General features: G+C 44.7%; 1 protein-coding gene across 1 annotated transcript in view; it reads left to right on the top strand.

Annotated features, from left to right (window-relative positions):
• Window positions 1-21,433: 21,433 nt before the first annotated feature.
• Window positions 21,434-27,287, top strand: part of PRKAR2A (protein kinase cAMP-dependent type II regulatory subunit alpha) — a 58,372-nt gene continuing 52,518 nt past the window's right edge. Inside the window, exon 1 of the mRNA XM_009091139.4 lies at window positions 21,434-21,808. Within this exon, the coding sequence (XP_009089387.3) occupies window positions 21,559-21,808 (250 nt within the window). The 5' untranslated portion in view covers window positions 21,434-21,558. The remainder of the gene's footprint in view (window positions 21,809-27,287) is intronic.

The following is a 27,287-nucleotide window of genomic DNA, read 5'->3' as shown; positions in this document are numbered from 1 at the left end:
TTGCTATAGTGACAGAAAGGTCCTTGGAACACCCCTGACAAGTCAGTCTTGATCAAATTTGTCTGATTAAAGGAAGTTGCCTGTGGGAGGCACATTCAGTACAGACTCTCCAGTTTGGAAAAGGACATTGCAAGGTAGATCTTACAAATGGTGAGCAATGTCAAGAGGGTGCATTTACTCATATTTCTCACAGGACAAGATATACAAGGAGGAGATCAAGCAATATTTAAACAGAATGCAGAAAAAATGTCACAGAAGAACAGTTCATCAGGGTCTACTGAAAACTGATAGGGCTGCAAAGCCTTGGCACAGGGTGTTCCTGAATTGCTGGTTGATGGGATTTGGAAGGTGTGCTAGGGAAGGCACAAGTGTTTCATTTCTTGTGTTATTTCTGTAAGCATCTGCTGCTGGACACTGCTGGGCAGAGGAAGAAACAGATCCAATCTGATCTTCATCAGTTTGGCTGGTGTTTTTACAAAATTATGGGCAAACAATGACTAGTTCTGTGGGGTCTGCACAGAGGGGGGTGGGCTGGCTATGTACCTTCAAATAACAACATACACTAGGACACAGCACCACCTATAGCTTTGCATGTGCCCAGTTGGCCTCTAATGGTTCAGTTTTCCATTTCTACATTGTTCTTTTTATCTGCTGCCTCTTGGATAAGAGCACTGCTGTGTCAATAACCTGTTTGTGCCAGTGAGAGACCAGCCTTGTGCACAGTCTGAACAAAGTGGTTTTCACCACCACATAGCTTACAGGATGGCAGAGCAGTTGAGGCTGGAAGGCATCTCTGGACACAATCCAGTGCAGCCCTCCTGCTCAGAGCAGGGCCCACTAGTGCAGGTTGTCCAGGTTCAGTTGGGTTCTTAATGTCTGTAAGGATAGAGACTTCACAGCTTCTTGGGGCAACCAGTTCCAGCTTCACAAAAAACCAAATTCTCTTATGTCAAAGAGGAACTTGATGTATTTCAATGTCATTAGATATCACTGAGAAGAGTCTGGCTCCACCTTCTGAATCTTCTCTGATCAGGGATCCACACCTATCAGTAAGATCCTCATGAAGCCTCCTCCATGCTGAACAATTCCATCTCTCCTGGTCTCCTCATACTGCAGATTCTCCAGTTCCTTCACCAACTCTGCAGTGCTCACTGGACTGCCCAGTATATCAATGCCTCTCCTGTGCTGGGGAGCCAGAGCTGCACTCCAGCTGTGGCCTCAGCAGTGCTGAGAGCAGGGAAGGTTCCTCTCCCAGGCCTGGTGGCAATGCTCTTCCTAGAGCAGCCCAGCAGGCTGGTGGCCTTTGCCACAAGGGCATATTGGTGGCCTGTGTTCTTCTCCTCATGACATCCTGCTCCAGCTGTAACGTGTGACCCCTCTGCTGGTCCAGGCTTGTCCAGGCCACAGGCTGAAATGCCTGCTGAGTCAGTGGCATGAAGTCATGCATGCTGTGGCACTGTGACAGTGGCACTGTGACAGTGGCACCCAGTGTGCTCTGCACCCAAGGCTTTCCGTGGTGCTGGCTGAAAATAGACCTGGCTGCCCTGGCAGCTGCATCCTGGGGATTTTTGCTCCTGACTCAGATGATGGCAGGGAGATGCCTGCCTTGGAGCTGGGGGCTTCCCAGGAGGGTGGGTGTAGGGATAGCTGGGATTTCTGCCTCTTTCTGCTCTCCAGGATGCCTTTTGGGTGATTGGATCGTGGCAGCTGTGCTCATTCACAGCGCTGGGCTCTGGACTGGGCTCTGTCTGAGTCCATTTTACCACACTTTGTCTTTCTGCCCAGCAGACCCTGCCCTGAGAAAACTGGCCAGTGAAGGGGGGAAACAGGCTGCCTGGTGCTGGATGGTTGAAATGGAAAACCGTTTCTAATTTAGGGAGATTTGTGTATAAAAACCAAGGACATTTTCCGTTACCTCAATGTATTAGAATAGTTCTGCAAGCGTATCTCAAACCTGGTAAAAATGTAAACATTAAGGAAACATTGGACTGGATTTTTACTAACATCTGTCTCTGAATTCAGACACCAGTTTAAGTTCAGACAGTTCAGTTTAAGCTGAGACAGATCCTTTTCAGCAGTTTATGATGCCCAGGTTGTCCCTAGGCTTACATGGCTGTAAAGATCAGTATCAAAGTTTTAGCAATAGGCCACAGATAAGCTCCACTTCCCTTTGCAGGTGACAGTTTGAGTGTTGGTTTGCTGAAGGACACAGGGCTGTTGCTAACCCTTGGCACGGAGGGTGGAAGCCTGAGATGTTTGTGTGTGCAATGAGCTGACTTCCCTCCTTCACTGGAGACCTGAGCTCTGGCTGCTCCCTCAGCTCTGCTGGGCCTGAGAGAAGCTGCACACAAGCTCTAGATACTAAAGTAAATGTTGAGCTGCCTGGATATGGATTCCCCAAGGCTGAAAGCGTATCCCAGCAGAGACATTTCGCCTTGGTACTATTTCCTAATACTGTTTCCTAATAGTTATTTATTACTGTCAGCTGCTGGCTCCTTCCTCTCTCCACTCATGCCTCCAAAAAATTCTAAACTGTGATTTAGGTTTGAATATTTGTCCTGGAGACTAAAGGCAAGGAAATCAATACTCTGTCCCTTCCCATCTTTAATCCCTACAGAGATTTCAGCAGAATCAGCTGAAACGCTGAAAAGGTGTAAAATTACAGCGAGTCCTCCTTCTCCTGGGGCTAAGCCCATGTGATTCAGAAAAGCTCCTGAATGCCTGCATAGACAAATCCTAAAAAAATACTTCCCTCTGAAACATAATCCTCCGGCTCATCCCCCGCCCCTCCCTGCCCGCTCACCCTTGGCTCCCTATCGCTCCCTGCCAGGCAATTATCTGCTCCGTTTGCTGCCTCCTGGCCGGAGCCAAAGTTCAGGATCTGGCAGGGGATGGCAGGGGATCACTCGGCGGAGGGAACTCTCTGTTCTCCCGGCCCGGCACCCATTTCCCATGGGAGCAGCCGCGCCCAGCTGCTCCTGCCCTGGCTCCTGCCGCAGAGCTTCTCCCGGGAAGGAGCCTGGAGTGCGGCGGGCAGGCGGCCGAACAGGGTCTGCTCTTGCCCTGCCAGCATGCCCAGAACAGGCCAGATGGGGAATTGTTGCGGTGTGATGTCAGGGTTTGCCTCAGGTACCCCGGGTTCCTCCATGAAGATTCCCGCCCAGGTGTGTCAGTCTCCTCTCCTTCCCCTCCGTGACCCCTGCCGAGCACTGTCTGTCAGTCCTGGCATTCCAGAAGGGAGGGCAGATTCAAAAGGTGCCCTCTACCCCTGGGGGGACATTGGGCAGTCCAGGTGTCCTTTGTCGCTTGAGACCTCCTTCTATGTACCTGGTTGGTGGCTCCCTACCCCTTCCCTCCCCCTCTCCCCGGGCTTAAAAGGGCGAGCACCCACGCGGTTCAGGGTGAATTCTCTTGGAGCTGTTGCTGGGTTCAGAGGCCTGTGGGCCAGAATAAAGCTCTGGATCGAACCCTCCATCACAACCGACTCCTTTCCTTCACCATCGCCTTAAAGCTTCTCTGCCAGAGGCAAACCTGGGAGCACCCGAGCTCCTGCGAGCCTGGACTTGTCTCCAAGGGCCCAGCTGCAGCATCCAGCTAGCCAAAAGGTGTCTCTGGGGTGAAAACACCACAGTGATGCTATTTAGCTCAGCAGCAAAGGCCAGACCAGCTCAGGCACATCCCATCTGGCTATATTGGTAATATTCCAATAGGGAATGTCAGCAGGCACAGCCCTGGGTACCCCTGGGTGTCTCTGTCCTTGCACCTGCTGCAGGAGGAAGGGGCTGGCCCAGATCCCCCACCCAAACTCCATCAGACAGGGAAGTTCAGATCCCCCACCCAAACTCCATCAGACAGGGAAGTTCAGACCCCCTACCCAAACTCCATCAGGCAGGGAAGTTCAGCTGCCCCGGGCTGGGGAGGCGCCTGCGGGTGCCTCTGTGCCTGCCGGGGATGTTGGATGAGGCACGGTGACATGGCACTGCTGTGAAATGTCCCTCTCTCCCGACATGAGCAATTCCTTGTGCTGTGGATGAATCTCTGAGGTGCTAATGACAAATTGTTGGGGGTTTCCCCGTGTCCTTCCCTATGGATGCAGCTCAGAGGATGAAGCATCCACGGGTTTGCCCCAAAAGCACAGACTGTTCTTGGCATTTCTCTCATTAATGCTCACAAAATGCAGCTTGCAGCTGTCCTGCTCTCCAGTGTGGGCATGTCCAGAGATGCCAGAGCTGCCTGCTGCTTTGGGAGAACAGACCTTCCCAGAAAAGCAGCCCTTCCTGAGGACAGCTCTGTGCTGACCTCTCCTCTCTTCTCCTGCTTCATTCCATGCTCCTCTGGGCACAGGGCTGGATGAGAATGTCTGCAGAGACCTGTCCCAGAGGGAGCTGGGGGGTGAAGCACAGCTCCCCCACCTCCCTCCCTCAGCAAACAGAATTTAGTACAGCTCAGGGTACTCTTTCTGGAAGAGGTAAAAGCAGGCTGTGTCATTAAGAATGGGTTTGGGCATCAGACCAAGGGTGTCCCAGCCCAAAGCTCTGCCTGCAGAAAGAGCAGGGGGCACAAAGCACCCAGCTGTGCCTCCCCCAGGTGCTGCCATCGGCTCTGCCTTCCCCAACCACCAGCTGGGACTTACTGGGCTCAGCCTGAACCCACACCAGAGCTCTGGGCTCATTTTAAATACAATTACCTCCCAGACACCTCGCTGGGTTTGGCCTCTCCAGGGCCTGATGGTGGTGAGCAGCACTGTTTCATTTTGTTCTGCTTTGTTTCAGATTGGCTGAATGGTTTCACTGATGTGACTTAAATTTTGTCTTGTGAGAAATAATAACATATTGTTCTCCTTCATCTTTCTTGCAATAGTTTTTAACTTTCTGGGCTTTTCTCCTTTGGGTTCTTTCCAAGCTGATGTCTAATATGGTCTATCCTTATATAATGCCTTTCCCCTTATTTTGTATTTCTTCTACATACCATTTTTAAAATAAAAATATAATTTTTACCAGCCATATTGATATTTTTATTCTATTCTCCATTAGTTTCCTCTTGCACTGGCACATCTGGTTAACAGAATGGGTATTGATCTCTAAATATGCTTAAAAGTTTCTTTATTGAGTAGCTGGCTGATAATCTGTCTTCTATAGGTTCCTCTATAATTAAATTAGACTGATCTGGAATAACCCCCCAACTTTTATTATATTCACAGAACATTCTTTGCTGAAGGTGGTGTACACATTGGGAAAGGATGAGGGGTTTAATTTGATCCATATTTCTTAGCAACATTTACACCATCAATAAACAAGCTCTGTTTTTCTGAACAAAAGGCTGCCCGACCTTTCTCCATCCTGACTGTTGCTGGTGATGGCAAAACTGACAGTGTCCAGCCTGCTGCATTTAGGGTGTTTCCTTCTGGCTTTGAGTCCCTTTTATTCACACTTCAACTCACCTGCTAAAGCTTTCCTCAGAATAATGGCAAGATCTTGAAGTGAGGTGTCCATGGAAAAAGCTCATCCTGATTGCCACGTCTCGTTTTACTTGCTGACAGAGCTGCTGATCACATCAGTCCCATGGCTGTTTTACCCTCCCTGAGACACGAGTGCTAGGAGCCTTGAAAACTGTTCAGTGTTTGCCCACAAGTATTTTCCCAAGTAAGATCTTTGGCAATTGGGTGTCACTTCTGAAATTTCCTACAATTTAGCTTCTAAGGGGAAGATCTGTCCAAAGTCCCTGGTATCCTGGGATGCACGTGTCCAGGAATGTCAGGGTGAGCTGCAGTGCCAACCCCACCTGGGTGACCTGGTGATGAAAAGAGGAATTTCAGCTGTGTTATGTACACAGATGAATAATAACTCTGAGCTTCATAAACCCTTAGATCCACAGAACATTTGGCTGAAGCCTTGTCAACCAGTGACCCACTTTGCCTGCATCATTTGATGATGGAGAGCATGAGGAGGAAATTCCCTGGAGGGGACTCTGCCCACGGGCTCTGCCCCAGCCCTTCAGAGCCTTTTCTGTGCCAAATGTCAGAAGCAGCTGGTGGAGATGTGGCTGCAGGTTCCCTGCCCAGCTCTGCACAGCCCCCTGGGCTCTGCTCAGACCCAGGGCACAGCTCCTGCAGGGGACACGTCACCCCTTGGGGTTCTGCAGCACCATTTGCCTCTGGCAGGACATGGCACTTTCTCAGACTCCATAAAGGGCTGCAGGTGAATTAGGAGGTGACACATTTTGGGGGCAAAAAGACTCATTTTCACGTGTTAGCTTGTTGCACACAGTATGCCAACTCAAGTGCCCCTCAAAATTTAAAATTATGCATAATCCATAACCTCCTGTGTTCGTACAGCATTCTAAATTTGTTTTTTTTTTTATTTTCCTCTGAGATATTTTATTCTTTGTGCATTTAACTAATGTAACAGTTGACAAACTGTTACATCTTTTTTGTTTATGTCAAAATATCTCAAATATAAACTTTTTTTGAGTCAGTAATCAACACCAGAACACATTTTGCTACAATATGTAACTATGTTACTGAAAACACTGGTGCTCTTCAATGCTGACAATAATGATCCTTACCACTTGATTTCCATTTTCATTAGAGACCAGATTTTCTCGTCATATGCCACAAAGTTGAAATTAAATAAATTCTAAATATACTTTAAAAAATTTTTGACTTTTAGAATGTATTTACTATTTAATTTTTTACTTATTCTTGATTGCTCTTATTTTTTCTCTAAAAAACCCAAAGACCTACTTTACCCTAAATATTGCTTAGGCAAATTTATAAAAATTTACAAAAATAAGTAAATAAGTAGGTTTCCTTTACTGAAAGCATGAAGCAGTCATCCTTAATTTCCCTAACTTCTTCCAGGGACTGCAGTATTCATTTCCAAAAGAATGTTCCCTGAGATTTCATCTGGCAAACAAATTCTGCTTCTAAGGCTTGGTCATGATTTTCCTCCTGTTCCAGTAGCTCTTGCCTAATCGGTTTGAATATGAATTTAGAGATGAATGAGAAATCTCTTATTCCATATATGTCAGAGGTAAAGTATAATCTCATTTCCCTGAGGGCAGTTTGTCTCATCAGTCTGGGAGCCTGAATTGCTGATACAGTGAGTGCCTGCTGCCGCCTCTATTTTTCCTTCTTTATTGGGTCTTTTCCTGTAAAAATATATACTCCTTGGAATTCCAAACAGAATCTGACCTTTTCCAAAGTACTGGCCTAGTTTAAAGTGTACTTTAAACTATTTGCCTTTGACTGTGAGCAGAATCTGAATCCTGTGATTGGGATAACTGGGAAAGAAACTGTGTCCTTTAACAGAATCACAGAATCACAGAATTTCTAGGTTGGAAGGGACCTTTAAGATCATTGAGTCCAACCCATGTTCTAACAGCTCAACTAGGTCATGGCACTAAGTGCCACATCCAGTCTTTTTTTGAACACATCCAGGGATGGTGACTCCACCACCTCCCTGGGCAGATGATTCCAGTATTTGATCACTCTTTCTGTGAAAAACTTCCTCCTTAAATCTAGCCTGTATACAAGAAAAACCATCACTTCCTAGTCTTACACACAGCCTCAGTCTGAAGGCCACCAGCACAGTGCAAGCCTTTCCTTTGCTCCAGCTGCAGAAACAGCAGCTGGAGCAGACCTTCCATGTCTGGCACTTCAGCAAATACTTTCTTGAAGTAGGGTAGCAGTTTTTCAGTTTTGTCATTCTTGCCTTCGTGTGTTTTTGTTTGTTTGTTTGTTTTTTGTTTTGTTTGGTTTTTTTCTTCTAATATCTCAGTTTAAAGGTAACTAATAATTATTTGGGTTTTTTTTTTAAGCTTCAGATGTGCTGCTTTGGATAGAGACAACCCCTGTGAGGGAAGGGGCTGCCCCATGCCTGTGGTGGGGCCCGAGGAGGTCTGAGCAGACAGGAGGACTGTGGCAATGGCAGGATGCTGAGCAGCAGAGCCTGGACCAGCTCCCTGTGCACCCCTGCTGTGCTGGGCTGTGACCCCTGCCCCAGGCAGACCCAGTCATGGCCATGCTCTCTGCCTGAGCTTGGTTGCAGCAGGACACACTCCCAATGCAGGCACCCAGCACTGGCTCCTACTTCCATTTCATTTTATCCTTTCCATTTGATTTAACTCATCTTTCCTGGACTCATCATGTCTGTGTTCCTCCACCATGGGAACAGCCCCTTCCCAGCCCAACCAACCTTCTTGCAGCTTTCCTTCTAAGCACCAGCACTGCACTGTGCAACCTTCAGACTCTCTAACTCCCAAGAAACCCTCCCATATAACTATTTGTTTCTTCCCCACATAGTCAAATCTCATGTTTTAGCTGCACTTTTGCTACTGCAAGAACATTTTTTATTGTTTTGTCCTTTTCCCCCCTTCACTTTACATGCCCATTGAGTCCCTCATTTGCCATGGCTTGTTTCTTTTTTCAGTAGCTTCCCCCTCAGGACTCTTCTTTGTGTTCCTGAGACTTGGATTTTGATCCCAAGCAACTGGAATATATTTTCCCCTTTTTTAAAGCCTCTCTGTAGGTAAAAACAGTTTTGCAAATTGAAGCAAGATTTAAATAAGCATTTTTTTCTGTAGCAGACTTCTCCCTTTTGAGCACTGCTTTGATTTCCACAGTATTTCTTCTAAAGTTCAGCAGCAAAGTCTTGAGAGAATTGCAGCTTATTGCTTTTGTGATAAACTCTTATCTTTCTTATAATTTAATAACCCTGCCACTAAGTGGAAAACTTCTCTGTCAGTCTCTGTGCCTGTTACATAGCCTGGGAAGCTGCAATAACACTTACCCTGTCAGCTCTTAGGAAAGCTCAGAATAAACAACATTGCAATTAAAGTGTCTCCTCCCTCCTTCCTCATTTCAGGCAATTTCATCAATCAACAGTCTTCTCACTGACTATTTTTCTGTAGCTCTCTGGCAGGGTTCACTCAGGCTTGGGATGTTTCTCCTTGGTCTGGTGCAAAACCATCCCTCCCCATCAGGGTCGTGGACCAGCTCCCCTGCTGCCTGCCCAGCTCCTTAGCCTGGGGTCAGGTGGGTCCACTCATCCTTCTCTGCCCCTTCCAGTCATTTCTTCTCTTTGCTGATAAGGTTTCATTTCAGCCCAAGGCCAACCAAAATTGCAGGCTTGAAACACCCTTTTCAATGAGACATTTCCAATTTTCAGGATTCTTCAGCAGTAAATTTTTCATAACCCTGTGCTGGGCTTTAAAGCATTTGGAAGGTTTAGAGCACAAATGAAGTGATTTTAACTTGAGATACAAAGCAAAGCAGACAATAAACAGCTAAAATAGCTAAATAGAAAAAAAAAAAAGTCCATTCCTGAGCCAAGACCCCTTTTTATGCTGCATCCTGAAATCTAGTAACAGCCTGAGGGTGTTTTCAGCTAAAGAGAAATCAGTCATCTATTGAGGGGGACAGTGAAGCAAGCTGGGCTGTCAAAGGTGCAAAGAAAACCAAGAGCAAACACTGTGCTTCCAGCTTTGATCAGATTTTGGTACTTGCAATGCTGTTTCTAATGGCTGTGTTCCTTCATATAGGAAACTGCTCAGAGGGAAAACGTTGTCAAATGGAAACTGTGGAGTGATGGGGGCAGAATCACTCCTGATATGCTCTGGGCTGCACTTTGCTGTCAGAAAAAGCTCCATTTCCTTTATCTCAAAGGGAAATACTCTGAAATACTCTGAGGCAGGGAGGAGATTGAGGGAGACAGGCCTTAATTACTTTCTTCTTTCTTGTATGATTAAATATGAACAAAAGAACTACTGCACTGCATATCCCCTGCACTGAGATCCTACTGCTAATGCAGAGACAGAGCCAAACTTTGCCAGCAATCTTCTCATTTCAGCAGCAAGCCCGTGTTCTGCATGTCAAAGTCTGCTCAGGACGACAAGAGAAATAAACTACAAAATCCAAAGAAGGGCCTGACAGAGCTCAGCCAGACAGGGAGCTTGGTTAATAATTAAAAATAATACTTTGAACACTAAATGGTCTTTCATGTTCCTCTGAGCCATGGTATAAATCTGAATTTAGACTGAATTTCTCCAACAGGTTTGCATTAGCTGTGACTCAGAAAAACCAGACTCCTTTAAAGAGGTGTGAAGAGAGAGAGGAAACAGGTTTTTTCTCTGCATGTTACCTACAGCTTCCTGCTGACTGAGGTTAGCCTCAAGGACCTGACATTGCTTATGTGTGTTTGAAAGGGAACCCCCACACACAACTGCAGAGAAGGTGGGACAGCAGGGTGGGGACTGGGTGGCTGTGAGGTGACACCAGAACCTGAAATGCGTGGGTTTGAGGGGCACTCCTGGCTGCCATTTTTCACTTTCTCAGTGTGTTGAAGCAAAAAGGCCCCTTCTCAAGGCAGTTGGATTTTAAATATAAGTGAAACATGGCAGATGAATCCCCTCAACAGGAGGGAGCATGTGTGACCATGCTGGTCTTTGTGCCCCAAACCCTCTTTGCAGATGTTTCTGGAGAGCTCTGCCCAGCTGTGGTGGGCAGGTGTGGAAAAAACACTGACACATCTCTTTGATGTGGTGTCAAAATGCTGTCAGAATTTTGGAGACAGTGCTGCCAGAACAAATGCTGATGGACCTGACTGAAGATTGGTTGTAAAGGAAGTGAAAGGAGAAGGTAAGAAATGTGCTTGATGCAGGAGAGGAGAAGAAAGATTTTCTATGAGAATTTCATAGAAAAGTAGAATGGTGAAAATGATGACCCAGGAAAATGGCAGAGTTTATTTGGGACAAGGGTGAAACAAGAAGCCAGAAAAAGAGCTGGTGTGATTGAGCTACTGAAAACAGGAGGGACTGGACACGTGATTCCACTGAGAAAGGGTAAGGAAAGGTTGGATCTTTCCAGGATGCAAAAGGAAAATGTGACTCCCAAGGCTACTGATGTAATTACCAGAGTAGCTGAGAAAAAACCAACAAGAGGTCAGGGGAAGCAGCATCCTTTCAAGGCTAAATGATGCAAAACTGCACATTCTGAGGAATATTTCCCACAGTTCAGGAATCCTTTGTAAACACAATTAAGCACAGCTCTGATTGTGAGAAGAAAGAGACCTAATGTTGTGTGAAAAATGCACACAGAATGGCTCACACAGAGTAAAAAATACAGAAATACAAGGATAGAGCAAGTAGAAGGGTGTAGCTGCAAGTACAAACAATATCTACTTAAAGCCAGGTGTGTGAACACCACTGAGAACAGTTCTGCAGCATTTGGTAATACTTCCACAGGCAAAAAGTAACACCAGACTCCCTGGAGCAGGCTCTGCTCTTCTGCAATAATTAGTGTAAGGTTTAAAAAAAAAGGCCAAACACTGCTAACACACAAAATCAGGACAAGAGGCTTGTGTTGCAGCCATGGTGTTTATTCAAGGGCTAATTACAGTAGGCAAGAGGCTTCTTAATGCAACAGCGTGAAGGGATAATTGACTCCTCTAGGAACAGACAAATTACAAGGAATTTACCTGTCTTGTGCAATTTTGTCTGTCCTTTATCATCTTCCTGCTTCTCAAATAGCTCTCCAAGAGCTGTGGAACACTGGTGTCCATAACTGGAGTCCACACACTGAGCTTTGAAACCCCTCCTCTTACTGGCAGCTGCACAGAGGGCTCCAGTGAAGCCCACAGAAGGTTTGGTGCACATTTCCAAAACCTCTCTCGTGACAAAGGGTCTGGGGGCTCTTGAGATCCTGTCACTGCTTTCCTGTGGGTTGGGACTGATGGCTGGAGTGCCTGCAGGCACACAGGAGGGAGGCTCTGTGCTCCCAGCATTGGCACAGGCATTTGCCTATGTAAACTGACCTTTAATCCTCTGCCTATCTGGGGCTGGGTACTGGAGGTGACACAGTGAAAAGCAGCACTGGAGCACCCTAAAATCAATGTACAAGTTCACCTCCATTCACAGGTGGATTGTGCAACAATGACTTCTGGCGTTGTGTTATGTTTGTAGGTGCTGATCATACAAACCAAGGACAGTGGCCCCAGGCATTTGCTGCCTTCAGCAGAACCCTCCCACTGACACTGCCTTTCCTGCCATCCATCTTATTTTAACACACCAGCTGATGATGGGAAGCTGCCTGTGGCTGTAGCCTCGTCTCAGTACCTGAAGGACCACACACAGGGGTCACCCTCTCTGCCCAGAGCCTGCTGTGGGTGCAGGGTCCCACCTGCGGCAGCCAGGAACCTCTGGGCTCCCATGCCACCGGAGCCGGGGCTCTACTGCTCTCCAGAGAAAGCTGCTCCGAGTCGGGAGCCCGGGGCTGTCCTGCCCTCCATGGCAGCTGCTCCGAGGCGATTTGATCCACCGGCATTGCCCGCCCGGTGTCGCCGAGGCAACATCATCCCCAGGGAAGTGGGATGCGTTGCCATAGCAACACGATGCTCTTGGCTCCTGCCTCCTTCCGTTGACGCCATGGAGGGAAAATCTGGGGCTGCTGGAAGCACCGAGTCCTATCGGGGATGAAAAGCTGGGGTGGCCAAAGGATCATGGCAAATCCAGACATAAACACCTATTTGTAACCCCAATCATAAGCAGTTGCAATTAAAGGCTCCAGCTGCTGTTGCAGCAGCTTTGCCAGTGCCTGCATTAATGCACTGCTCTGAATGAAATAATTTATCTCACATTCCTTTATTACTCATGATCACATGTTTTGCTTTATAGTTAAATTATGAATAATCCAAGCAGGATACATCTTAATGATGCTGCCATTCTTATTCTGGATGTATTGATTCAGCGGGTTCTTTCAACACAGACTCTCTGACAGTTAATGTAATGAGCATTTTTAAATAACAGAACACTGAAAGGAGAAAGAGGGAAAATATGTGACCATCCATAGAAACTGATGACTGCTCCTTTTCCAGAAATGGTGGAAAATACTGCTTCACTCTCCTCTGACTTTCACAGGAGAATTTCAAGGCTGTTCTAGCTCTTTTCCAGCAGGCTTCCTGCTGTTCCAAGGCAAAGATCTATTATTTTCACACTAGTAACTTCCACCAGCCGGCAAGGACAGGACCCTGCTATGTCAGGTATCACCAGTTCAAGAGAGAGCTCACCCAGGGCTTATGAGACATTGAGGAAAGGCTGGAAAGGCATGAATCATAAAAACACTGCCAAGAAATGATGGAGCCCCTGAGCCCCCTGGATACACAGAGTCCATCGTGGACAGGAGCTGTGTCTGGTGTGCATCCTTGAACCAGTTGTCTTTTCCTGAAGCTGCAACACAATTATTAGGACAACACATCTTGTCAAGCTTTCATAATATAATTTATTTGGAATAACTGCCTTTGTGAGCGGATAACAATGGAAATGATCCAAGTATGAATGTGCAGGGTGTTTTCAGAGTAGGGAAGGACTTCTCATCAGTCTAGGACCAAGCATGGTGTGGCTGTGACTCTGGCACAGCCCAACAGAAGCACTTCAGGCTGACTGAAGGAGCAGGAGGAAGTACTGCAAAGGAAGAGCTGCTCACAGAGCAAAGTGTACAGTATCGACATGATTAATTGCTCACTGCCATTGTTCAAGAATTTGCAAAAGCAGAACAAGAAATGGTTTTGAAAAAGCTTGGGATTCCTACAGTATAAATAAATAAATATGAAAATAACTCTCACCATCTGAAGAATAAAGACACTTCTTTATTAAGTATCTTTCAGTGATAAAATAGAGTGTAAAAAAGAGATTTCTATCATTTAAAAGACTCTCCTTTATTAAATATAATTAGAATAATGCCTGACTACAAAGTACAACACTTCTTAAGACCTGTGTTGAATATTCATTGGTTCACAAATGCTCGCATGCTCTGAGGAAAGAGATACATATTTAAAATATTTTGCAGGCATTTTACAGAAAAAAATTAAAAATGAGTAATATTTTTGCACTGCAATGCACTGAAAAGGGTTCCTGGAGCCATTCAGAACATAGACATACATGGATGTCTCTGATGTCACTATCAGGAGTAGGGAGAGGGCTGTGTTTGCACCATCACCTACTGGCTGACCTGGTATGATCAATAAGAGCTCTTAATAACTACACAGGGAAAAAATCTTTAAAAATTATAGATAAATATTGCCAGCACGGCTGTGAGGAATCTAAAGCTCTTCCTGCACGGACACTAGATGTCAATGGAGAGACACTTCAAAGCAACTGCAACAAAAGGCAGTGCTGCTGCATTCTCTAAAACCAGATTCTTCTTTTCCTTTTTCCCTAATGCAACTCTTCTGGGCTGATAGCCTTGGAATTAAAGTCAAAACCCCCCTCAGGAGCAGCACTTTACATGGAACACCCATTTAATTACTTTCATATGCAGACATGATTTAAGTTGAAGGCAGCAAGCATTTTTCAGCTCTACAAACCAACCATTTGTTGCTGAGACTGACAAAGAGGGACTTGGAAATGGTGAGGTGGCCTTATAATCCTCTGCCTTGGATGATAACACCACCTGTTTCCTTGAATGAAGGCATCCACGCTGCAGTCAAACATCAAATACTTGCATAAAACTTAAGAACCTAAATTGAATTGGAAAACCAGCTTAGAAGTGAGAAGTTTCATATCTCCATTATCCTCCCCTGAGATACAGAATTCTCTACCAGCATTTTCATAGTGCACACCAAAGCACAGGATGTGAAGAACACAGTAAAATAGAATAGGAACTGCTTACTGATTTTCCCTGCAAACTGGTTAACTGATCTTCATACTGTGCTGTGAGTTTAATTAAAACAAGTGCAAACAGCTGTAATGAAGCCAACAAAAGGGTTCTCAGAGGGAAATATAAAAATTTGTGGATTTGGTGAATAAAGCTCATTTTTACTGTTGCAATTTACATTTAATACTGCAATTTCAGCACTTAACACACCATGCTGACCTGAAAAATGTGCCCTCCATCATAATATTCCCCAATGTTTGTGTACAGCACTTCTGTGCCTGGGATGGATCTGTGAACACCAAAGGGCAGGACACAAACACTGGGAACAGTGAATGTGTCAATGGCTTCTGCTGGACACCAGAAAACATGGCCAAAGAGCAAAGGAGTTGTGGCTTCTGTCTCAGTGCGAGATCAGGTGCTGCAAGAGGAGAGAGAGATCTGGAAGGAGGCTCCAGGTACCTCCCAGGGGAGATAAGCAAGATGGGGTGAGGGATAGATGGTGGATATAGGGTAAACCTTGGAGGTAAGGGGAAGGCCAATTGTTGTTTTACAAGCATCTGGTGAAGATACATGACAAATGGGCAAATGTCAAGTGTGAAAAATGGTCAATAATATTCAGTCTGCAAAGGGAACAACAGAAGATGTGAAAACAGGAGCTGTAGCTACAGTGACAAAGCCATAAATGTCTGGGTAGTGGCAGGCTGGGACCCAGTACAGAAATGCTCATAACCTGAACTGTGTCAGGTGGAAACGTGAGAAGATGGGGATGGGACAAGTTTGTACAGACAGCAGAAGACAATTCCAGATTTTCAAGCAAAGGCTCAAGGGAAAAATAAATTTCATAGCTCTTCGTATGACAAACCCCTCAACATCAACCAGCTTGTGTTTGAACAGGTTCTGCTGGAAACACAGACAGCAATTGATAGTTTGGATTCAGATTAGTCTTTGAACAAGTCACAGGGAGGTTAATTTTCTTCCTTCTCTTAAAACAAAGCAATCTGAAAACCTTCTATCTTTGTTTAGTAGTGATGTCTGTGTACTCTAAGGCCAACACAGCCCTCCAGCAGGATCAGGGCTACCCAGTGAGGGACTGGCTACAACAGGACACACACAAAGTCTGTTCCCAGCACTTCCCCCTGCCCAGAACTCATACCAACCTCTGTGGAGAAGGTCTTAATGCAAAGCTTTCAGTGCTGGGGCCAGAAATGAAAGTACAACCAAAATGTGTACAGCTACCACTTTGAGTGCAAGAGAGGCAAAGGCTTAGCTAAGTCCTTATTTGAATATCCCCTGTTTGCACAGCAGGGCCGTTGCTTAGGGCTGCTCTGACGTGGCAACCATAAACTCTACATCTGCTATACAGTGTTGCTCAGGGTAGTTTAGACAACACGGGCATCCCACACGTCTTATGTCACAGATACTGCTTTTATCTAGAATCAAACACGTGCCATTTTACATCACAAGTATGACATGATAGTCAGAGGTATTTCTTTTTACATCTAGGTAACATCTAGGTTAGATGATTTACAAAATCAGGTATTTTAAGCTTGGTGTTTTCTACTGCCTGAAAATTTGTAATTGTTATCAACAGAATCAGTGCTTTCTATGTTCACAAACTAAAATACACCAATGAAAATCTGGACATTTATACAGATGTTTCTCCCAAGTTGATACTTTGACATTTATCAACCAATACAGCAAGGTATCTCTCTAAGAATTATCCAAAATATTTTTGATGTACTAAAGGTAGTGTCAAGGTAACAAATTTCAAGCTGACACAAGTATTTACACTTATTTATTTTAAGAAAAGATTGATTTTTTTTTCTCCTTTCTTTGTACTGTTGACAGACAGTCCCATATGATTTGTTGAAGTATACAGTACTCAAGCTATTCACTCTAAAGGCTAACAAAATAAATACTAAATCTTGCTTACTGTCACAAGCAAACCTTCTGGCTAGAGCACCTAAGTTTGGTTTCTGAGGTTTAGCACTTTCCTGAGAAGGAACCAGAGAGAGGCAGGAGAAGCAGTTTCATCTAGCACACGGTGTTCAAGGATCTCTACATCCTGGTTTTTAAGCCCAGGGTCACTTGTTTTTTACTATTACTCCTGGTAAAATGCAACCTCAGAAGGTTTGTGTACATTATGCACAAAGTTACCTGATGTTTATGCACATTTGCAGCAACTGGAGTGAGAAGTGGATAGAAAAATATTTGAATGCTAAACATAGAAAAATTAAAATGCAAAACTCAGCATGTTTTTTACAATGGGGGTGGTCAGCCATGGGAGAAACAGAGCAAGGGAAATGGGATTTTTTTCATCTCTTTATATCTTAAAATGAAGACTGGATACATTCAGTTCATAATGATGTGGCAGCCAAAAAATCCAAGGAAAAATGTTGGATAATAAAACAGACAGAGCCATTTTTCTGCTGTGTAAAACCAGAGTGAGCCCACGTTTTGGGCTGTGGAGACCAGAACTGCACACAGTGCTCGTGAAAGGCACAGAGAAGCTGAGCAGCTACAGAAAGGAGCATTTCATGTCATCCTGGAGAAGCAGCTGCTTTTGGAGGAGAGACCAGTAGGAATGTCAGACCTTAATTTTGAGAGGGCTGAGGTAAGATCGAGGTTTACAAAATCACAAAGCAGCAAATAAAAAACACAAGCAGAAACATAATTTGCCAAATCCTGCAGTACCAGGAGTAGGAGGAATTGGTAAATCTGGGAAGAGTGCCCCAGATGTTAGAAAAAGAAGTGCTGCTTTATCTAACAGGTATTTAACTTCTGGAACTTGCTGCAGTGTGACAAACCTTGGTTGCTGGCTTCAGCACCAGGGGGATGTGGAAAACGTGAAGCTGTGTTCACTAAAAACTGTCATCAGAATATTTAGTGTTTTCTTGCATGATCCTTGTATGGAATTTGAAGGCAAGTGTAATTAATCCAAGATGTACATATGTTTATATAGTGTCTGAGCTCTGGCTGGTGCTGACAGGTTTATGAGAAGTGAATTATTACTCGTTATAAAAGGATTTATTTTACTTTTTAAGGAGCCAGTCGGGAAGTTTAATCTGGTTATTTTTCCCCAGTGTAAGACTACACAGACTATTTTGCTCTTTCTGCTGGCAACGTTGCAGCTCCTGCCTGAGCAGGACAAGCACTGAAGCTCCACAACAGTTTCACTAATGACACATCAAAGTCACACAGATCTGGGTAGAACAGGCAGAGTAAATGGAAGAGACTTCACCATTTGGGAGCACAGACACGTGGTATATATGGGAATAGCTTTCAGCCACTAAGAAATTATTAGGAGAACTATATACTGAAATATATATATAGATAGATAGGAATTCTATGGGGACCAGCTTCATCAGCTACACAAGTCTTATCTAACTCCATACTGGGTGCTGAACATGCCATGAAACCAGAGGAAAGAAATTGCTTTGGTCATGCTGCCTGAATTAAAAATGTTATTATAAAGGGGATCAAATTAAGGCTGCAAGTGCATTTTCTAATTTATTTTCTAACATTCTTTTAATGTGAATGCTTATTATAGTAATAATTTTAAAAGTTATGCAAATTCAGGGAGAAAGAAAGCACATGATGTGCTCTCTGTATGCACAGCAGGCACTGTAACAATTAACTTCATTGCCAACAAGCTTCTTGCACATTTGTGCCTTCAATTCTGATGTTTTCCAAAAAAAAAAAAAAAAGTATATAAAGAAACAGGATAAACTGTGGCGTAAATCAACTTGAAAATGCACTTTGTGTGACCTTGGATGCTTTTGATTTTGTTCGTTGACCTTCAGGAAGAGAATAAACAGAGCTGTGCTCTTTACTTTCCCCTGAAGCTGATTAGTTGTGTGTGGGCATATAAATATCAGAAGGCCAATACAATGTAGCCCTTCAGAGACTTAACAATATTTACTGGTAACACTTTTCTTTCAAATAAATAACTAGATTAATATTCACAGACACAAATGACACAAAATTATCAACAAACATTAAAAGTTAATACAACAGCTGACAAATGCCAAAAGCAGGCAATTGTAAAGTGGCTGGCTGTTGTGCAAAAAAATGGGGAAAAAAAAAGTGTACTCTCTTGGAATTAGACTTTCCCTTTCTTCCTTTGAACCGTCTTGCCAGTGCTTTTTACTGGTATTTTGTTTTACCATTTTTAGAGAATTTTTGAAATTTCATTTTTACCTCTTCATCATCAGCAATATCCTCAGCACCCAATCAGCAAAGGGAAGATCTTGTCAGAAATCCTAATTTTTTGGGGGAACTAACCATAGTTTTCACATTGATCAGAATCTTTCTCTGTACCAATTCTGTCAATAGCTAAAGTACATATATTGAGCAGTGAAATGTGCTTTTGTAATGTTTGAGAACATCAGCCACATAATAATGGTAGGAATGGCAAATGAAAAATCAGTATTAATTATCTTTTGAAAAAGGCAGTAGAGCAACTGTTGTTCTTGTTGTAGAAAAGAACAGAAATTAAGAGCAACAGCTTCATACAAAATCTTTGGATAAACTGCTGAGATTTGGCAAATCCTGTGCTTTTAAAATTTTTTTTTCACTTTGTATGGATACACAATGTAATCTTACTCTGCATGCAAATATGGGAGCTGCATTACAAAGAATACCTTTATGTGCCATGAAATTTGCAAGTGACCTCCCTCAGAGGTGAGAACCATCAGGAAAAGCCCTGGATGTGGTGCTCTGGCACTGCCACAGTGACCTCCATGCAGCAGGGATGCACAGGCTGCCTTTATCTGGGAGTGCAGTGAGAGCCATCTGGATGAGTGAGGGGACTCTTTGGCACACGAGCAAACAAAACCAAAACACACAGTGTGCCGCCTCAGCCAATTCTGGGCTCCAAAGTGAAATTTTATATTTTGAGAACAAGTCGATTTTTGCCGTTTTATTGTTGAAACAAAAGAATAATTAAATAAAAATATGTACACTGACAACACGCAGCGGTGTCACTAAGCCAACATCCGTATTCTCCTGGAGTCATGTTTGCACAGGTCTGTTTTGTCCCAGGAGGAGCTTCCCAGCAACGTCAAACCTCAAGGGCTGATGGCTCCACTCCACGCAGACCCTGAGCAATTGCCAAATTTCCCCTGTACACACAGATAACAGGTTTTGCACAACAAACAGAAGCAAAAATCCGAATAAAGTGCATTTAAGGGCATTTGAATGGGTATCTCCAAAGCTCACACATAGCAGCAATTATGTGGGTGACGAGACACTGACACAGAGCTGTGGATGCCCCACGCCTGGAAGTGTTCAAGGCCAGATTGGATGGGGCTTAGAGCAACCTGGTCTAGTGGAAGGTGTTCCTGACCATGGCAAGAGAGTTTGGAACTAGGTGACTCTTAGGGTTCCTTCCAACCCAAACCATCCTATGATTCTGTGTTTAATTTTTCTGCAATTCTTATCTGTAATGCTTTGTTATTATCAGATCCATACTATTGCTACCCTTTCAGACTATATCATGGCTCTATTCAGTGTTTATCAAAAGGTGTGAAGACCTTGCACTGACTTAAGAATTGTTCTCTAATGACATAATTCTGACAAGAATCTGAGGGTCATAGGTCCTAAATCTAACTCCAACCAAGAACTGGATGGAAATTCGATTGGATCCAACCAAGGTCAAAAAATCTCGTTCTCCTGCTCCTGGGGGAGCTTTGGAACACCCTCACATGCTTCAAGAGGAAAGAGAACCTCTGTCCCTGGCACTGGTGAGGCAATATATGAGTGGCTTTGAATTTTTGGCTGCTGTGTCTGGTTCTGGGCCCCTCAATTCAGGAAAGACATTGAGGTGCTGGCGTGAGTGCAGAGAAGGGAATGGAGCTGAGGAAGGGTCTGGAACACAAGTCTGATGAGGAGAAGGTGAGGGTGCTGGGGGTGTTTAGCATGGAGAAAAGGAAGCTCAAGAGAGATCTTATTGTTCTCCAGACATAGCCGAAAGGAGAGTAGCCAGGTGGGAATCTGTCTCTTCTCCCATGACACCGACAAAGGGACAAGAGGATGTGGCCTCAAGCTGTGCCAGGGGAGATTAAGGTTGGACATTAGGTGGAATTCTGTCACAGAAAGCATGACTAGACACTGGAACAGGCTGCCCAGGGAGGTGGTGGAGTCATCGTCCCTTGACGTGTTTAAGGATTAAATTCTGGATGTGGCACTCGGTGTCATGGGCTAGACACGGTGGTGTTTGGTCAAAGCTGTACTCACTGACCTCAGAGGTCTTTTCCAACCTAATTGTTCTGTGATTCTGACAAGGAATCAATGTGCAGAGCCACTGATGTGAAATCACAGAAAAATAAAAAGGCAGCAGCGACGGCGAGGAGGCGCCTGCCTGACCTCCGGCCCTCCCCACATCCCGCCGCCAGCTCTGCCCCGGAGGTTTCCCAACACCGCTCACAGCCGGCCCAACCCGCCGTGACCGGGGTTTAACGACTCCGGCGGGTGCAGAACGGCGGGCGCACATCAGTTTTCCCAGAGAGCGGAACCATCCAGGCACACACCCAGTGACCCGGCCCGTCCCCTGCCGAGCCGCCCCCGCTCCCCGTGCCCCGCGCCCGCTCCCGCCCCGGCCCCGCCGCGCCCGGCCGTGACGCACGAGCCCCCTCCCACGCCCCCGCGCACGCGCGGCCGCAGCCCCGCGCCCGCTCCCGCGCCCGCTCCGCGCCTGCGCCTCGGGGCCGCTCCCGCCCCGTCCCGTCCCTCCCCTCCGCGCCCCGCGGCTCGTGTGACCGGAGCGGCGGGAGTCGGTCCGCGCCCGTCTGGGAGGCCCTGAGCCCGCACCGCCACCGCCACCGGCACCGCCGGCCGCGGACGCGGGGAGGGGCGGACGGAGGGAGGGTGGGAGGCAGGGAGGCGAGGCGGCCTCCCGGGTGTCCGGCACCATGAGCATCGAGATCCCGCCGGGCCTCACCGAGCTGCTGCAGGGCTACACGGTGGAGGTGCTGCGGCACCGGCCGTCCGACCTGCTGGGCTTCGCCGCCGAGTACTTCGCCCGCCTGCGGGATGCCCGCGACCAGGAGGCGGGCGGTGGCCGCAGGGTGGTCAGCTTCGACGGGGAGCCCATGCAGACCGAGTCCAACGGCGACGAGGAGCCCGACCGCGGCGACGACGAGTCCGACTCCGACTTCGAGCGTAAGTGCCGGCGCGGCCGCGGAGGAGGCGCCGGGAGCGCGGGTCCTGCCGGGGGTTCCAGCCCGGGGCCGCCCTCCCCGCCGTGCCCGGTACCGCGGCCGCCGCCGCTGGGCAGGGCAGGGCGGGCAGCGAGGAGGGATTGAATGGGGGAGAGGGTCCGCCGGCTCCCGCAGCCCCGCGCTGCCGCCGCTCCCGCTCCCCGTGGGCTCCGGCCGTGCTCCCGGAGCCGCGGATGGCCCCGACACTCGGGCTGGAGCCCCGTCCCGGGGGTGTCCGGCGCTGCCCTGCGCGGCCGGAGTGCACCGGGGTCTGACCGGGTATCGCCGGGCAGCGAGCGCGCTGCCAAGCATGTGATAGGGAAGATCATGTGTTATTGTGCAACCTCTTCTGTACTTATCTTTACGTTTCTGTCTTTAAATCATTGTGGACGAGTGTGGTTGGGATTTTTTCGCTGAAACTGGGGTGGTTTATTGCCGCTGTTGTGTATTTAAAGCGGCTGTTATAAAGCACTGAAATAACTTTCGCTATTAAGCAACATATTAAAATTCAAAGCCACTTGTATATATTGCTGTTTATACTGCCAGTCTCGAAGATGGAAAAGATACTTAACCTCAGCTGGACAATGAAATGCCACTTGTGATACTGAAATTTTTATTCTGTCGGAATTGTACTGTGTGTTTTAGGCTATTCAGAGTGTTTGTAATTGAGCCTCAGTATGAGAAGTTATTTAAAATGCCTGTGAATGGTAGTACTTGGCACACCCAGAATTTTTTGGACTGAATACTTTCTCATTATTAGAAAGTAGCTTAAAGGGGTGGGGGGGAAGGTGAGAAAAGGCGTGCTTTCCCTGAACTTTCAGTGCCCTCGTTTGAAGGTCTTGTGCCCTTGACCTATAACGTAAAGGTTTCTGACTTTTATTGATAGAGGATCCTCTTTTAGAGCAATTACTGCATGTCACCTTGTGGATGCAGTGCGCTCTTAACAGGTACTCCCTGGTTAACAGTTTTAGAGAAGCAGGAAGGAATTAAGCTGTGAAACAAATAATTGTTTTTATTAGGGAAACACTGAGACACCAGCCTTTTTAGCAGCGCTTTTAGGCTGGGAACTTCACAAAGTGAAACATATCTTAAGCTCATGAAAATAGACAAACAGGAAATGGAATGTGCGAGAGGACAAGAGTGAAATGGACAGTCAGATTGAATTGAAAACCAGTTTGCAATCAGTGTCTTCGTTTGGGTGTTTTTTCTCATGAGAGAGAAGCTCTGTTTAGGGCCTGAAGAAGAATAAATGAAAGGTGAAGGGTAAAGGTGTGGATGCTGGTGGTGACTGAATTGAGTTGAAGGGAATGTTCAAACCTGAGCACAGATTTATGGAAATTACAAGTGATTTTTTGCCCTGCAACCAAGCCAGCAGTATTTTCAAACATCTCTAAATATGAAAGACATTAGATTTTCTTGCAGAATGTATTTTAAAATTAAGCTCCACATTGGAAAAATATCAGTAGATAGTTCAGTGTAATTCTTAAAAATGTGCAATGTCTTTGTATGTATTTCATATTTTCCTTTAAAAAAAAAAAGGAATCCAAACCACAAAAAAAACCCCAACTAACAGAACCAAACAAAAAAATCCACTCCACCAGAAAGTCTAATGTCTTCGGGTGCAATTTGCTATTTTGTGATCAGTTTACCCAGATTTGGGGTTTGAAATGCTATCTTCAGGGAAGTAAATGTAAAATTCTCTTTCTGAATGTTGCAATTGCAGCTGGAGGGATCCTCTGAAGTTAAATGCTTTCAGATAAAAATGTAAAAATTTAATGGTGCCATTCAGCTTTTCAAATGCAGCTTTCCACAGCGAGGCTGTCCAAAGCAGAAGGGTGGTTCCTTTGCTTCATGTTTCTGCTTATCATCTTTCTATCTTAGTCAGAGAGAAAATTAAATTAACAAGGCTGGGCACTGTCACTTCTTGTAGTAGAGCCCTTTGTGCAAGTGCCACTGTCAGTAATGCTGTTTTGCTTCCTATCTGAAAAGCCAAGCTGTTCCCCCCTTGTGGCTTCCCAGGAGCAGTGCCATGTTCTCTGTGACAGCAGGTGAGGATCCCTCTGGAGGGTCAGGGAAATGATTCTTTCTTGCATTGTTTAACAGTGACAGTCAACCATGGCTATGTCTTATTTAGGTTTCTGTTGTAATATTGTCTCTATCAATGGAAAATGTTAAGTTAGAGGTTCTGGTACCTGCTCACTGTCATAGGTAGGACAATACTTGGGCCTTGTGGAAGACAAGATCCTGGGTGCTTATGTCTGCTTAGTATTTAATCATGTGGTCATAGGGAAAGCATACACAATGAGAGAGCCACATAATCTCATTGAATTGAATACTCTTTGGAAAGACTGCAGATTTTCATCTTAGGCAATTTAGGAAAGACTTTGGTGAATTTCACTGTGCTTTCGTAGGTTATGCTTTGTTACCTTTGAATTGCTGTGATAGGTCACCTGGATCTTTAAACATGTTTCCATGTCTGTTTATAAATAAAAAGATGAAATTGACCAGTTGTTTTTGTAACTGACTATGTTAAGGAAACTTAAAGCTAGTTTAAATAATAACTCTTACTCTGTGTGTTGGGACTAGGAGAGATCTTTAGAAATAATGTGCTTTTCTTTGTGTGTGTGTGTCTGGCCCAGTATTAAATCTGTGTGTGTAGCTAGGCTGCCACTGCACACTCAGTCTGAGATAACATTTCAGATAAGTTATGTGGGGTTTTTTGTGTGCTGAGTGCATATGGTAATAGAAACAAGTCAGAAGGAGGTCCTGGCCTTTGGTGTAAGCCTTGTGGCAAATGTCTTCAAGTAGCCATAGTGATGCAATAGTGGAACTCCATCCATGTGGTAAAAGTCACTGAAACTAGGTAGGCTACAAAAAAAAGCCCCAAACTTTTATTCTCTTAGGATGATTACTCTTAGGTGATGCTTAGGAAATTATTTCCAGGTTTATGTTTCCTGTCTGACCCCACTGGAGTTTCATCCTTGATTTTAACTGGTTTTGTACATGTGATCAAAAGAGCATCAGGATGTGGCTGTTCAGCAGAGTGCATTGGAAGGCATGTGTGAAAATAAAATGATGATAGTTGTGGGGGAGCCCCCAGAAACATTTATCCACTGTGGGCTGTTCAGAGAATTTAAGAGATACAACATTTTCCTCAGAGCCTTTACTTGTTGGGATTAACTGAAAAATTGAGAGGTTGGGAGGGTTGGGAAAGGTGCAAAGCAAGACCTTCAAAAATCAGCCTGAGAATGTAACCAAGGACAGATATATATTCTTAAAGTATGTCCTTGACCGTGACACTTCTAACAAGCAGGCTCTGAATAGGTTTGTTAAGACTGAAATTAACACCACAGAAACGGTCTGTTCACTGTTTGAATTACTGCTCTGGGAAACCTGTTGAGGAGCACACCTGAAGGAAGGGAGAGGCTCTATCCCTTGGCAGTTGCACAAAGGTGCAAAGTGCTGCACGATTAACTTGCTTTTTTGTCTTATTTTTTGTAACAATAAAACCACCTGTATGTGTTCTTGGGGCTATTAAGTGTAACTAACAATGGGACTAAAATATTTTTGCAGTTATACTAATTTGAGCAACTCAGATGTTTCAACTAATTACAATTATTTCATTGCAAATAAAATTTTTCCTTCTCAGGATTTTGCCTTGATATTGAAGGAAAGATGATGTGCTTTTCAGCTGCTCCCTGAGCAAAAGAGAGCCCTACTTAGTATTTTGCTTTTGAAATAATCCTGTTCAGTATGCTCTCTTGTTGTGATGGGAAATGGTGCATATGAATCTGGATGGGCAGGTGAAAAGATTCTTCAGCTGTGCAGTGAGCTTCTCAATTGAAATTCGAGGGTTTGCTAAATGTCATCTTTAAAACATCAGTAGAATATCTGAGCAGAAGGGAGTAGAGAATGCTTGTTTACATTGTTAGATCTTGAATGTGGTACAGAATAAACTTCAGTGCATCTTTGAAATATTTAACTTTTTAATTGCTAATGGAAACACTTGGTATTAAATTAAACCTGTTTTAGATTGCTTATCTTCTTATTTTTAAGCACCATTTACTTATGCTTTCTTATTCTGAACTGTTGTCCTGTGGAATTCCTCAGAAATCACTGTGTTAAATCAATCAGAAAGCATTTATGTTCTGCCTACATCAATTTACAGGTTAGGCATAACTCCTTGATGTTTCCCTGAAATAGTTCAATGAAACTTATTGAATTTTAGGAGTTGGATGATGTTAAAACTTTTGCAGAACAGTATAAGAAGAAGAGCGGTCCTTTCGAAAAATACTGTTCAAGCTTTCAGATATATAAACCAGATTCGTGGGGTATTGCACATGTTGCTGTGAGATACCATCTTTAAAAATAAAGTACTTTGAAGTTTTCACTACTGCCTTCACCTACCTACTTCATCCTAACCTGTTAATTAACTGGTGGTAGTAAAGCACAGTAGCTCTTTCTTCAAATGTGCAATATAAATTCAGTCCATAGAGTAACTACTGTATTTAAAATCTAGGCAGCACAGTGAGCACTCTCATAATCTGATAATTACTAGCTCTGCATGCCTTTTTTTAAGTAGTGGTTATAACAAAGGTGTTTTGTGTTCTCCTTAAATAGTCTCTAGATTTTTAGGGAGGTAGAGGAAAAAGCTGGGTTAATGGTTGGCTTCAGTGATCTTAAAGGTCTTTTCCCCCTTAAACAATTCTATGATCTGACTGCATTAAACCTTTGGATTTGGTGTACAAAGAAAAGAAATGCACATTCCTGCTTTATGTTCTAAAAGGACAAGCTTAGTGACCAGAAGGTATAGAAGAAGCTTTAGATTTTTATTTATTCTTTGGTCTCCTTCAATGACATGAAATCAGTTGTAAAGCAAAGTATTAGTGATGCATCTGTGTTTTAAGAGAAATATACCTCTGCATTTAATTTTCTAATTATATTAATTTTTGGCAGCACAGCATCTTGAAAGTGTTTAATATACATATGAAGTGGAGGACTACTGTTGTGCAGCTGCTATACTTGCACATGTCTTTGCTTTTACAGAGCCAGTTCTCCATGACTTAAATCTGAAGGATTAAGTAGAGTAGCTGCTGTTAGTACTAATGGAACTTCACTCCCTCTATTTATCTTGTTCTCATGGGGGAATTCTGAAGATAAACTAAGTATTAAGGAAGACTGATTTTACTTCTTTTTAGTTGTTTGGACAGAGGATGTAAATACTTTTTTTTTCCCCAGAGGCCTTTTTGTTTCTGTATTTGTTTATCACAATAAAATTGCTTTTCAGCACTTGTTCTTAATGTTGCAATTACTGTATTACAAGGTTAGACCAGGAATCTTTTGAACTAAGTAACGTGGTTCTGGGGAGGCCACCAATTGTAGCTCACTGGGGCTTGAAGGAATGTTTCATCAGTAGTCCTCTGTACAAAGGAAATTTAGTG

The sequence above is a fragment of the Serinus canaria genome, chromosome 12 (genome assembly GCF_022539315.1).
Source record: "Serinus canaria isolate serCan28SL12 chromosome 12, serCan2020, whole genome shotgun sequence".
Classification (NCBI taxonomy): Eukaryota; Metazoa; Chordata; class Aves; order Passeriformes; family Fringillidae; genus Serinus; species Serinus canaria.
This window is presented reverse-complemented; position numbering and strand designations above follow the sequence as displayed.